General features: G+C 38.2%; 1 protein-coding gene and 1 pseudogene across 1 annotated transcript; both read left to right on the top strand.

Annotated features, from left to right (window-relative positions):
* Positions 1–49: 49 nt before the first annotated feature.
* Positions 50–852, top strand: LOC119997883 (annotated as a pseudogene).
* Positions 853–1742: 890 nt separating this feature from the next.
* Positions 1743–10273, top strand: LOC119997018. The gene is made up of 16 exons (XM_038843788.1): positions 1743–3727; positions 3985–4119; positions 4206–4387; positions 4644–4854; positions 4976–5213; positions 5296–5446; positions 5521–5817; positions 6078–6316; positions 6464–6543; positions 6661–7833; positions 8095–8226; positions 8315–8490; positions 8670–8880; positions 8978–9215; positions 9301–9451; positions 9537–10273. The coding sequence occupies exons 1-16, from the start codon at positions 2560–2562 to the stop codon at positions 9846–9848; spliced, it is 5094 nt and encodes a 1697-aa protein (XP_038699716.1). The 5' UTR covers positions 1743–2559; the 3' UTR covers positions 9849–10273.
* The last annotated feature ends 1168 nt before the right edge of the window (positions 10274–11441 follow it).

Raw genomic sequence — 11441 nt, 5'->3', positions numbered from 1 at the left:
CATCCTACTCCTCTGTTTTTCCTGTGAAGTGCTAAGTTCAAATTCGGAAACCTGGATTAAAAGTGGTTACTGGTATGCCGGGACCAACCTTCTGGGTTTGCGACATTGATTCTACTCTTTTTACTCACCTTTCATGTGTTTTTGCTTATGTGAACTCTTCCTCTTATGAGCTCTTCATCAACTCCTCGCATCAATTGTTCTTCGCTTCCTTCACCAACATCCTCAAACGCAAAACCCTTCAATTTTTACTCTCCTATCAATCTGGGTTGGGAAACAATATTCTTCAGTTTTTTCTTCCATGATAAACCAGTCTTCTTACAGAAAATCATTCATCGAGTCTTCTATTTCAACTACTAGGCTATAAGGATTTCAAGGCCTCGACTTTGGTGGGGTTATGCCTGATAAAAGTACAAACTTGACCAATCTAGGAGTTCTATTGAGCGAGTGGCGATATGCAATTGCTTCTGAAGGAAGAAAGTCTGAGAATCAAGACTTTATCCTAGCAATGGCAGTTTATAGCTTGAAAGAAAATGACTCAGCGATTTATCCGATTGAAACGATGAGGAGGAATTTGGATTGGGTACGTGTTGCAGCTTATGACTATTATGTGCCAATGGAACAAAAATTATACAGGTCTTAATGCTGCTTTGTATGGACCATCAGGTAGGCTTAATGCAAACGAGAGTATAATGTCATGGATAAATGGTGGAATGTCTACTAATAAGCTGGTTCTGGGTTTTCCCTACCATGGCTATGTGTAGTTCCACTATCTGGAATTATATAGATGTTGAAGAGACTCCTATGTCTTCTAAACAACCCAATTTCTTGATCTTAGTGAGTGCTGAAATAAGGACTTCTAAATCTATATGGTTTAACCCCTAGAGAGTTTCACCATTAGAACTATCTTAAAGCATATCAACACTATCAAGCAACTAGAGTTAACAAAGCTACCAATAATTACCTTGTTTGGAAAGAGTCGAATTGCCATCTGCACCAACATGCCAAGCAAGTAACCAAACAATCCTTTAACCTTACCATATAAAACTTTAGAAGTAGTGTGTGTAACAAATTGGTTGGGATGGTGAAATTGTTTGTTGTAATTTCTTATAAATATGGGAGGTTGTGAGTTTAATTCCCACGCTCAACAGTTTTTATATTATTTCCTTATATCATTGGGAGGTTTGTGGAGTTAACTCTTCTTTGTAGGTTTCAACCTTGTTCTCCTCGCACGTGTTACTTGATCTTACTTGTCGCTAGCATGGAGCAAATTGGGTTAACAACTCAAGTTTATAGCTGATCCAATTGTTCGGTGTACACGCTGGACTATAGAATTCTTGGTTAAAAAAGAAAGAGATAGCTACTGTTTGAAAATTTGAACTGAAAACAAATGGAAGAAGCCACAGCTACTGCTTGAAAAATTGAACTGAAAACAAATGGGCCGTATTAACTTCGGCCTGCTCACTCTTGAAGTTAACGTGACCGTGTGTTGGGCCTGGACACTATATGTTCTTTTCTTTCTTTCTTTCTTACTTCTTTTCTGGATGAGCTATGTTGGAAATCATGGAGAGCGAAATTCGTGAGGTACTGTTCAAACTCATCTTGGTCAATGTCGTGTACATGACAGTCTCTATGTGCTCTGCCCTTTTTAGGCTCAGCAGATGTGCTGGTGCTTAATTTCTTGGTTGCTTGTTGAATTTTCTTTTCCTTCCCTTTTTGTTTTTTTGCTGTGCAGTGACCAGTTTGCCCTTTGAACCGGAAAAGTATGAAATGTTAGTCTGATATCGTCCCTCCAGGACATATGGTAGGATTGGAATGGAGATTCCGATGTGGAAAAAGGAAAAGTATGAAATGTTAGACCATTTATGATTGAAAAGGGCTATAGTATAAAATGTAAGACTATTTATGTTTCTAAAGTATTTGATTTTTTACTGCAAGAAAGAGCGGAAGATATACACAAGTATACAACGGAGATCTTTGTGTAATAGGGCAAAAGAGAATAGAACCACTAAACAAAGCCTTTTAGAGGCTTTGCTGTTAGTAATGAAAAAGAACTGAGAGACTTTTTTCAGGTTTGTTGTCTTGGCATAATTTTATTGGGTTATGAGAGTGAAAAGATTGGTACTTTACATTTCACATTTCACAAAAATAGTCAGTTTTGAAGAGGAGAGTTGAGACTTTTCTTATTCTTATTTTCAACTTCACAATCTTGAAACATTTTTGATTGGGTTATGAGAGTGAAAAGATTGGTATTTGACATTTCACATTTCAGAAAAATAGTGAGTCAGTCCTGAAAAGGAGAGTTGAGACTTTTTTGATTCTTATTTTCAACTTCACAAGAGCCAATTTCACAGTCTCACGAAATCTACATGAAGTTTACGTATCCATAGCGGTGCAGGTATTGCCAAACATGTACATTCACATTCCTGATTCCTCTGCTTATCCCACATGACCTTTTGGATTGTGCGATAATTTTATTGATTCTACTAAAGATTTGTGCTCTAGAGCTTGTATGGAATTGGGTAGTATTATTGCAGCTTATTTGCAGAGGAAACCTGGGTCATGGTAGTTCATTGTAAATCAAGTGTTTGTTATAATGTCTCAATGACCTGCATCACTTTTTGCTCATTTCCTTCAATGGCCTGTACAACTCTCATCGCCATCGTCACAACCCTCCTCTTTATCTCTTTTAAAGTTGATTGTTCAAGTTCAGATACTTGGATTAAAGGTGGTTATTGGCATTCTGGTGCAGGTCTTCCTGTATCTGAAATTGATTCTACGTTGTTCACTCACCTTACATGTTCTTTTGCCTTTGTAAACTCTTCCTCATATCAGATCTTAATCAATTCCTCTGATCAACAATCCTTCTATACCTTCACCGACACGGTGCAACTTAAAAACCCATCAATCGTTACACTCCTATCAATCTGGGTTGGCAGAGAACACTCTCCAATTTTTTCTTCCATGATCAGCCAGTCTTCTTACAGAAAATCCTTCATTGAATCTTCTATTACAATTTCTAGGTTATATGGATTTAAAGGCCTTGAACTTCGTGGAGTTATGGCAAATAACAGTACCAACATGACCAATTTAGGAACCCTTTTGAATGAATGGAGGGATGCTATTGCTTCTGAGGCAAGAAGCTCTGGAAATTCACAATTGGTCTTGGCTATGGCTGGATATCACTTCCTGGAGAAAGAATTCGTTAGTTATCCGATCGAATCCATGAGAAAAAATTTGGATTGGATACATGTTATAGCATATGACTACTATGTGCCAACTAAGTATAATTATACAGGTTATCATGCAGCTTTATATGGACCATCAAGAAGGGCTAGTGCTAATGATAGTATAATGGAGTGGATAAGCAGAGGAATTTCAGGTAACAAGCTGGTTTTGGGTTTGCCTTTACATGGGTATGGTTGGTCACTATTGAATCCTCAAGATAAAGATGTTGGTGCACCAGCATCTGGTCCGGCTATAACATTGGATGGCTCAATGGGCTATAAGTTAATCAAATCGCAAATCCGAAACTATGGTTATGGTGTTGTTTCTGGTTTTAATAGTACATATGTTGTGAATTTCATCAAATTGAGCAACAATTGGATCAATTTCGATGATGTTGAGGCTATTAGAGCAAAGATTGGTTATGCAAAGGAGAAGAGGCTTCTTGGTTACAATTTCTTTCAACTCGACAACGATGAAAATTGGGAGCTTTCTCGAGCAGCAGGTACGGGGAATCTAATTTTTCTGTTCTGGGAAGCTGACAAATAGACAGTTAAGGAGTTCAAACATGAAACTCAACATTCTTGAAAGAACATTTTAACGTATCTCCAATACCTTAGGGGCATGTTTAACTACATTATAATGTTGTAAAGTATTGATGAAAGGTAATGGTGTCATAAGCTGCTATGTATTACTTAAAAAATCAGTAAACCTTGTTGGTGCTATTTATCACTCCTGTACTTGTATCCATGAATTTTGCAGGCGACGAAGGAGATGCAGATCATAAGAGAAGGGGACGATTGCGGGTCTTCGTGGCAGCTGTTGTAGTCATAGCAATTCTCTTAATGGGCATAATTATTTGCTGTTACTTGCGAAGGCGAGTGTTGCAATCAAAAGGTAGCTTCTTCCAATTAGCTCTGGTATAGACAGAGTTCACCTTATGTAAGTATGAAATGAAGGCTAACGTTTCTTTAATATTAAAGGTATCACAGATGCGTTGAAAAGATCAATGTTCATATTAAAAGCCAAATTATCAGCTGCTGAACATCACGGCAAGAATTCGTCAAGTCCACAAGCATTCAGCTTTGCTATCATTAAAGCTGCTACAAATAATTTTTCAAGCGAAAATAAGCTTGGAGAAGGTGGATTTGGACCCGTGTACAAGGTAATACATAATGGCAAACTACATAATATTACCATTATTTTATCTCAATTCACGAACAAGAAGCATTTTGAGGCCGAATCAACTTCAAGACTAGCTCCTACCATAGCTCCACCACAAGGCGAAGGAACAGAGTGTATTTGTGTGTGCATTCTGGCCAACTGTAACAAATCAGGCTGTGCTTGATTGGAACATAGAATTTAATAAAAACATCTTATCATGACAAGCTTCTGTATAACTGGCTGGCAATCTTTTGCAGGGAAGATTACCTAGCGGACAAGAAATTGCGGTAAAGAGGCTTTCAAAAACTTCGACTCAAGGATTGGAGGAGTTCAAAAATGAAGTTACACTTACAGCAGGACTTCAACATGTGAATCTTGTTAGAGTCCTGGGATTTTGTACAGAGAGGGATGAAAAGATACTGGTTTATGAGTGCATGCCCAACAAAAGCTTGGATGCCCATCTCTTTGGTCTGCACACCTTTATTCCTCTTTGAGTTTCTATTTCCTTGGTGTTTGCAGAATCATTTGATCTCTATAGCAGAGCTCAGACTATTTAAGGTATTTTTGTTTATAATCTGAAATGATGCAGATCCAATTAGACGGTATCAGCTAGATTGGAGAAAGCGAGTGCACATCATTGAAGGTGTTACTCAAGGTCTCCTGTATCTCCAAGAATACTCGAACTTTACAATAATTCACCGAGATATAAAGGCTAGCAATATTTTGCTGGATAATGAGATGAACCCCAAGATATCAGATTTTGGCATGGCTAGACTTTTCAGAAAAGACGAACTTGAAGCAAACACTGGTCGAATTGTTGGAACATAGTAAGTACTTTCTCCGCAACTTCAACATATACATTTGGTTGTTCATCATCACTTACTGTAGCTGTTATCCCATTCAATGCAGTGGCTATGTACCTCCTGAATATGTAAGAAAAGGTATATACTCCATGAAATACGATGTCTATAGCTTTGGAGTTCTGCTTCTGCAAATCATAAGTGGCAAGAGGAATACATGTTCTTACGGCCCATATGAGAATCTTAATCTTCTTGAATATGTAAGTAATTCCGTAAATCCTCTAATACGTTTGCTTGTTTCTAACAACCACGGCTAAAAGTGGCATTGTTTCAGGCATATGACTTGTGGAAAGACGGTGCTGCAATGGAGTTCATTGATCCAACACTGGACGATTCAAATTCAACTTGTAAGCTCATTCAATGCTTGGAAGTAGCTCTGCTATGCGTGCAAGAAAATCCAGCGGACAGACCATCCATGTTGAAAGTCTCTTCAATGCTCAAGAATGAAACACCAGCCGCCGCGGCTCCTAAATGTCCTTCCTTCTCAATCAAAAATGATGAAGATGAGGAATGTAAACCAAGATTGAAGGAAAGAATTTGGTCAGTCAATGATATGACAATTTCCCAAGATGTTCCAAGATGAGGACATGTGTGTGTACTTCTGTATGTGGAAGTGTATAAATTATGTTCATCCCATCACGTCATTCATTTTTTTTTAAAATTTGGAGATGATAATTGTACAATGATAAGCTACAAACTACATGGACGTAAAAGCTTTCTGAAAGCAAGTTTACAACCGTGGAGCAATAACTCAGTTACTTAGATCTCCAGGCTTAACATGGATGATGCTAAGATGATTGTATCTCTCGTTTTAAAACGGATGACGCTAAGTTCCGGAGTTTACATTTGCTGATTTCTTGCGCTGCTGGGCTAGATAGTTACTCGGTCAAAGATGCAAGTTGTTTACTATCTCTATTATTCGAGATGGTCAAAGTTGTGTGTTGTTTACAACTGATTGTTGCTGTCAGAACCTCGATGGTGGTATTCACAGAAGATGTTGGAGTGAAGCGTAGATTACGTGCTCGAAGAAAGTCCCAAGTGAAGTTTTTCCTTGGGAAGAGATCGCAATGGTTATGGCCAGTCTGATGCATCGAGAAGAAATTGGGATTGAGCTTGGCGTAGGCACGAGATTGGTGTTACAATTTAAAAGGTTTAGGCTTTACAACGACAGATTTTTGTAATGATTGAGATTGTGAGAATTCCGACAAGAATTTCAGGTGGGAATTTTGGCAGATCCTGGTACGACTAGTGGCGGCTCTCGCCCTGTTTGTCAGCAAGGGACCACGCATGCACCGAGGTGTGCTCGAAACATGATTAAGGTATCCCAACGTTCATGTATCTTGTATGCTTTTCTAAGTCAACGTTCAATGAGAGCATGTATTTTCTTCTCTGTTTGTGGTTTTCCTTTGTTGAGTGTTGGGCATTCTCATTGTAAGATCTTTGTTGATGCTTGAATATAAATTCTGTCATAAACCTTCACTTGTTTACATTGCTTCTTCAATGGCTCGTAAATCTCTCATCCTACTCGTCCTCCTTTGTTTTCCCTTTGAAGTGTTAAGTTCAAATTCGGAAACCTGGATTAAAAGTGGTTACTGGTATGCCGGGACCAACCTTCCGGTCTCCGACATTGATTCTACTCTTTTTACTCACCTTTCATGTGCTTTTGCTTATGTGAACTCTTCCTCTTATGAGCTCTACATCAACTCGTCGCATCAATTGTCCTTCGCTTCCTTCACCAACATCGTCAGGCGCAAAAACCCTTCGATTTTTACTCTCTTAACGATCTGGGTTGGGAAACAATATTCTCCAGTTTTTTCTTCCATGATAAACCAGTCTTCTTACAGAAAATCTTTCATCGAGTCTTCTATTTCAACTGCTAGGCTATATGGATTTCAAGGCCTCGACTTTGGTGGGGTTATGCCTGATAAAAATACAAACATGACGAATCTAGGAGTTCTGTTGAGCGAATGGCGATATGCAATTGCTTCTGAAGGAAGAAAGTCTGGGAATCAAGACTTGATCCTAGCAATGGCAGTTTATAGCTTGAAAGAAAATGACTCGGCAAGTTATCCGATTGAATCGATGAGGAGGAATTTGGATTGGGTACGTGTTGCAGCATATGACTATTATGTGCCAATGAAAGAAAAATATACAGGTCTTAATGCAGCTTTGTATGGACCATCAGGGAGGCTTAATGCAAATGAGAGTATAATGTCATGGATAAATGGTGGAATGCCTGCTAATAAGCTGGTTCTGGGTTTGCCCTACCATGGCTATGTGTGGTTGCTATCGAATTCCCAAGACAATGACATTGGTGCACCAGCATCAGGTCCAACTATCACTATAGATGGCTCTGTGGGCTATAAGCTCATAAAATCTTACATCCAGACCTATGGTTTTGGTGCAGTGTCCGTGTACAATAGTACGTATGTAGTCAATCTCTTTCGAACGGGAAGGTACTGGGCGAATTTTGATGATGTAGAGGCAATTACAGCAAAGATTTCTTATGCAAAAAAGATGGGGATGCTTGGTTATGCTGCCTTTCAACTCTCCAATGATGACAACTGGGTGCTTTCTAAGACAGCAGGTAGAAAATTGTCAAAACTGTTGGCCGTTCATCTGATCTTTTTCGTTTGATTTCATTATTTTCTTTTGTGTATGTGTGGATAGGCAAAGCTGTAGCGTTGGATAATGAAAGTGTTTGAATTTGCGTTGGATTGTTGAGGTCTTTTAGTAAGATAGTCGTTTGCTGTAAAACTATCCAAGTTCTCGATTCTGGGAAAATTTTTGGTGATTCTGTGTTTGTTTCCCTAGACAATTTGACGTTAAAATCCAAAATTTTCTACAGCTAATGCAGGAGAGGAAGATCAACAGAACTTGGTGAGACTGTTGGTAATTGTGCTGGCTAGTATCACAGCAATTGCACTGCTGGGAACCATGGTCTGCTATTGCTGGCGAAGCCGAGTATTACCATTAAGTGGTAACTTTTCAAGTTGGTTAACAAATTACAACTGATCTAACTATAAGATGAAGACTGACATTTCCATTTCCTTTTGCTTTCTGTAAAGGGATCATGGATACATTGAAAATGTTGGAGTCCAAAGTCGGAGTCAAAGTTCCCGATTCTCCTCACAGGAATGCTTCTAGTCTGCAAGCATTCAGTTTCAATATCATTAAAGAAGCTACAAATAATTTTTCAAATGAAAATAAGCTTGGGGAAGGTGGATTTGGACCTGTATACAAGGTAATTGATATTGTTAAACTGTGATGATTACCTTATTTTATAGTTATCTGAATTCAAGAACGAAAGAGAAATTTTAGTTATATGCTCAGTAAAAGGTTCATTTTAAGCTATATAGGACTTCTAATGTAGTTGTCTTAAATTCAGGATATGGTGCTAATCGTTGCTGTGGAGTTTTCCAGGGAAAACTACCCAGCGGAGAGGAAATCGCAGTTAAAAGGCTCTCAAGAACTTCAAATCAAGGAATGGATGAGTTAAAGAATGAGGTCGCACTTACTGCAACTCTTCAACATGTAAATCTGGTTAGTGTTGTGGGATATTGCACTGAGACAGAGGAAAAGATGCTGGTTTACAAGTACATGCCCAAAAAAAGCTTGAATCAGTACCTCTTCGGTCTGCGCTTTTTTTAATCCTTCAATGCTATTCTGTATATGCTGTAGTGTGCCTGCATCTTACACTCACCAATGTTCGATAAATCTGATCGATGCAGATCCAATCAGACAGAATCTCTTGGACTGGAGAAAGCGAGTGAAGATCATTGAAGGTGTTACTCAAGGTCTCTTGTATCTCCAAGAATACGCAAATGTTACTATAATCCATCGTGATATAAAAGCTAGCAATATTCTGCTAGACGATGAGATGAATCCGAAGATATCAGATTTTGGCATCGCTAGACTTTTCAGAAAAGATGAACTTGAAGCAAACACAGACCGGATCGTTGGAACATAGTAAGTCGATTCTTCGGTTTTCCCCCAGAACAACATATATACACATTGAATTCCTTGTTCATGGCTAATCAGTTTGGTTAAGCAGCGGATATGTACCTCCAGAATATGTTAGAAAAGGCGTATACTCAACAAAATACGACGTCTACAGCTTTGGAGTTCTACTTCTGCAAATTATAAGTGGAAAGAGGACCAATTGCTTATATGGTCCACATGAAAATTTGAACCTCCTTCAATATGTAAGCATAATCCCAATATAATTTATATGTGACTGAGAAATGTGATCTATATACAAACTATCGATAACTTTGCATTTTTTTTCAGGCGTACGAGCTGTGGAAAGACGGTGCGGGGATGGAGTTCATCGATACAACATTGGATGATTCATCTTCAAGCTGTAAGATCATCAGATGTATGCAGATTGCTCTCTTGTGTGTTCAAGAAAATGCAGTGGATAGACCATCAATGTTGGAAGTCTTTTCCATGCTAAAAAATGAAGCTATGCCCATCACAACTCCTAAACAGCCTGCTTTCTCAATCAACAGTGATGAAACTCACGAGGGATGTCAAACACTGATTAGGGAGAGAATCTGTGCTGTTGATGATGCATCAATTACACAAGTTGTCCCAAGATAAGACAAAAAAAATTTCCCAAGTATTACTGTACAGTAAGGAAGTATTAGGATGAAGCTCGGGTGAAACTAAGTGGAGTTCCGAACCGAGTTGTGTTAGGGATGAAATGTCACTCGAAGCTAGAGCTAGCTGGTTATCCCCGAGATGCATTGAGGTGCAGCAGTTGGACTGAACATCTAGGGGTAGAGCGATGTTTCCATGCAGGCTGAGACTTTTATCTAGATAAAATTTTGTCTAGCTATTATGCCCCACATATTGGGATAATACCAAAATTGTCAATTTCCTAACCTTGTAAGCTGTCCCAAATTCCCAATTAGATTTAGTGGGGCGGCTAGCAATTAAATCAATCGTTGTTCCGGAGGTAGTACATTGAGTATTTGTCCTATCCCAGGTAATAATTATATGAAAAATAATATAACATTAAATTAATTTCATTCATGTGTGGAGGCCATATTTAATTCCAATTTGTGAAAACAATGTGTTTATTTATTAGAATCATCTTGAAGACTAAGATGTTCTGAAAAATAAGTTTTGCTAATGTGACAGAAAATATAAACTATTCATGTAGTTTAATCAATCTTTTAAATGGAAGAAATGAAAGATTTTTCACACGTAGTTATCTGCTAAAAAGTAAAAAGCACATTTTTTTGGTGATGGAGAATTCACCCCAAAAGTCTAGCCAAAATTGGGCCGGTATGGGGTAAAATAGTCAAAATTGGTATTTGGGGCCGGGGTCATAAGGGCACCAAATTTTTTAAGTTTTTTTTACACCTAAACTATATCACGTCGCTTTGGGCATCAAAATGATTAGGGCCGACCCTGACTCTTCATTATAAACTCCGGAGATAGTAGTACGCCTCCAATACATGTCTCAATTCAATCATGAATATAATTACAAACATGGAATTGAACTCGATATATACACCTAACCCACATATAATAATATCCGCCCTGCCACCCAGACAACTCCGCGGGGGATGCATAAGCACATCTCCCCTGGTGTTAAATTGTGCATAGATTGTATTAGTTGTTATAACTTTTTACTATCAGGAGAGTTTGCCCAAGTCAAAGAAAGTGAATGTTACACCATGACAAAGACAAGAAACCACACAAAGAAAGCCATACAATATATATATATATATAGGTTGAAGTTGCTAGAAAGTAACTATTACATATTTACATGCTTGTCTCAGGTGCCCCCAGCCCCAGTAGTCCATAACTGGGGAAAGTATTTCTTCTACAAACTACAATTAAATACAAGAGTGTTCCCATTGTTTTCAACTGGTTCTGGAAGGCATCTTCTATAATTAAATTGCAAATTAAGGAATGATTAGGTCAACAATATCTGTATATATCTCAATGAATATAATAATATATTGAAAACCCTATAAATTAGAGGTTGAGCCAATAATTGTAGGATACTTTAATTGAGCCAATACCATACCATGCCTCACTCTTACCATCTTATATTATTTTTTTTTCAAGCAGATTCAATTCCTTGATCCATATGTACCAAGAGGAAGGTTTTATCATTATATTTAAGAGGCCATAAAATATTTAACCAACCACTGAATGATTTTGATTGAGTTGACCGGC

This window comes from Tripterygium wilfordii, chromosome 4, assembly GCF_013401445.1.
Source record: "Tripterygium wilfordii isolate XIE 37 chromosome 4, ASM1340144v1, whole genome shotgun sequence".
NCBI classification, from domain to species: domain Eukaryota; kingdom Viridiplantae; phylum Streptophyta; class Magnoliopsida; order Celastrales; family Celastraceae; genus Tripterygium; species Tripterygium wilfordii.
The sequence above is the reverse complement of the archived record's forward strand: the minus strand, read 5'-3'. Positions and strand labels throughout refer to the sequence as shown.

What these genes read in the sequence shown, in the direction of transcription:
- LOC119997018 (XM_038843788.1), top strand. Translation starts at nt 2,560, where the DNA reads ATGGTAGTTCATTGTAAATCAAGTGTTTGTTATAATGTCTCAATGACC. An exon ending in CTTGGGAAGAGATCGCAATG is followed by an intron (nt 6,317 to 6,463) that starts GTTATGGCCAGT and finishes CAAGAATTTCAG; the next exon opens with GTGGGAATTTTGGCAGATCC. An exon ending in CTTGAATCAGTACCTCTTCG is followed by an intron (nt 8,881 to 8,977) that starts GTCTGCGCTTTT and finishes TGATCGATGCAG; the next exon opens with ATCCAATCAGACAGAATCTC.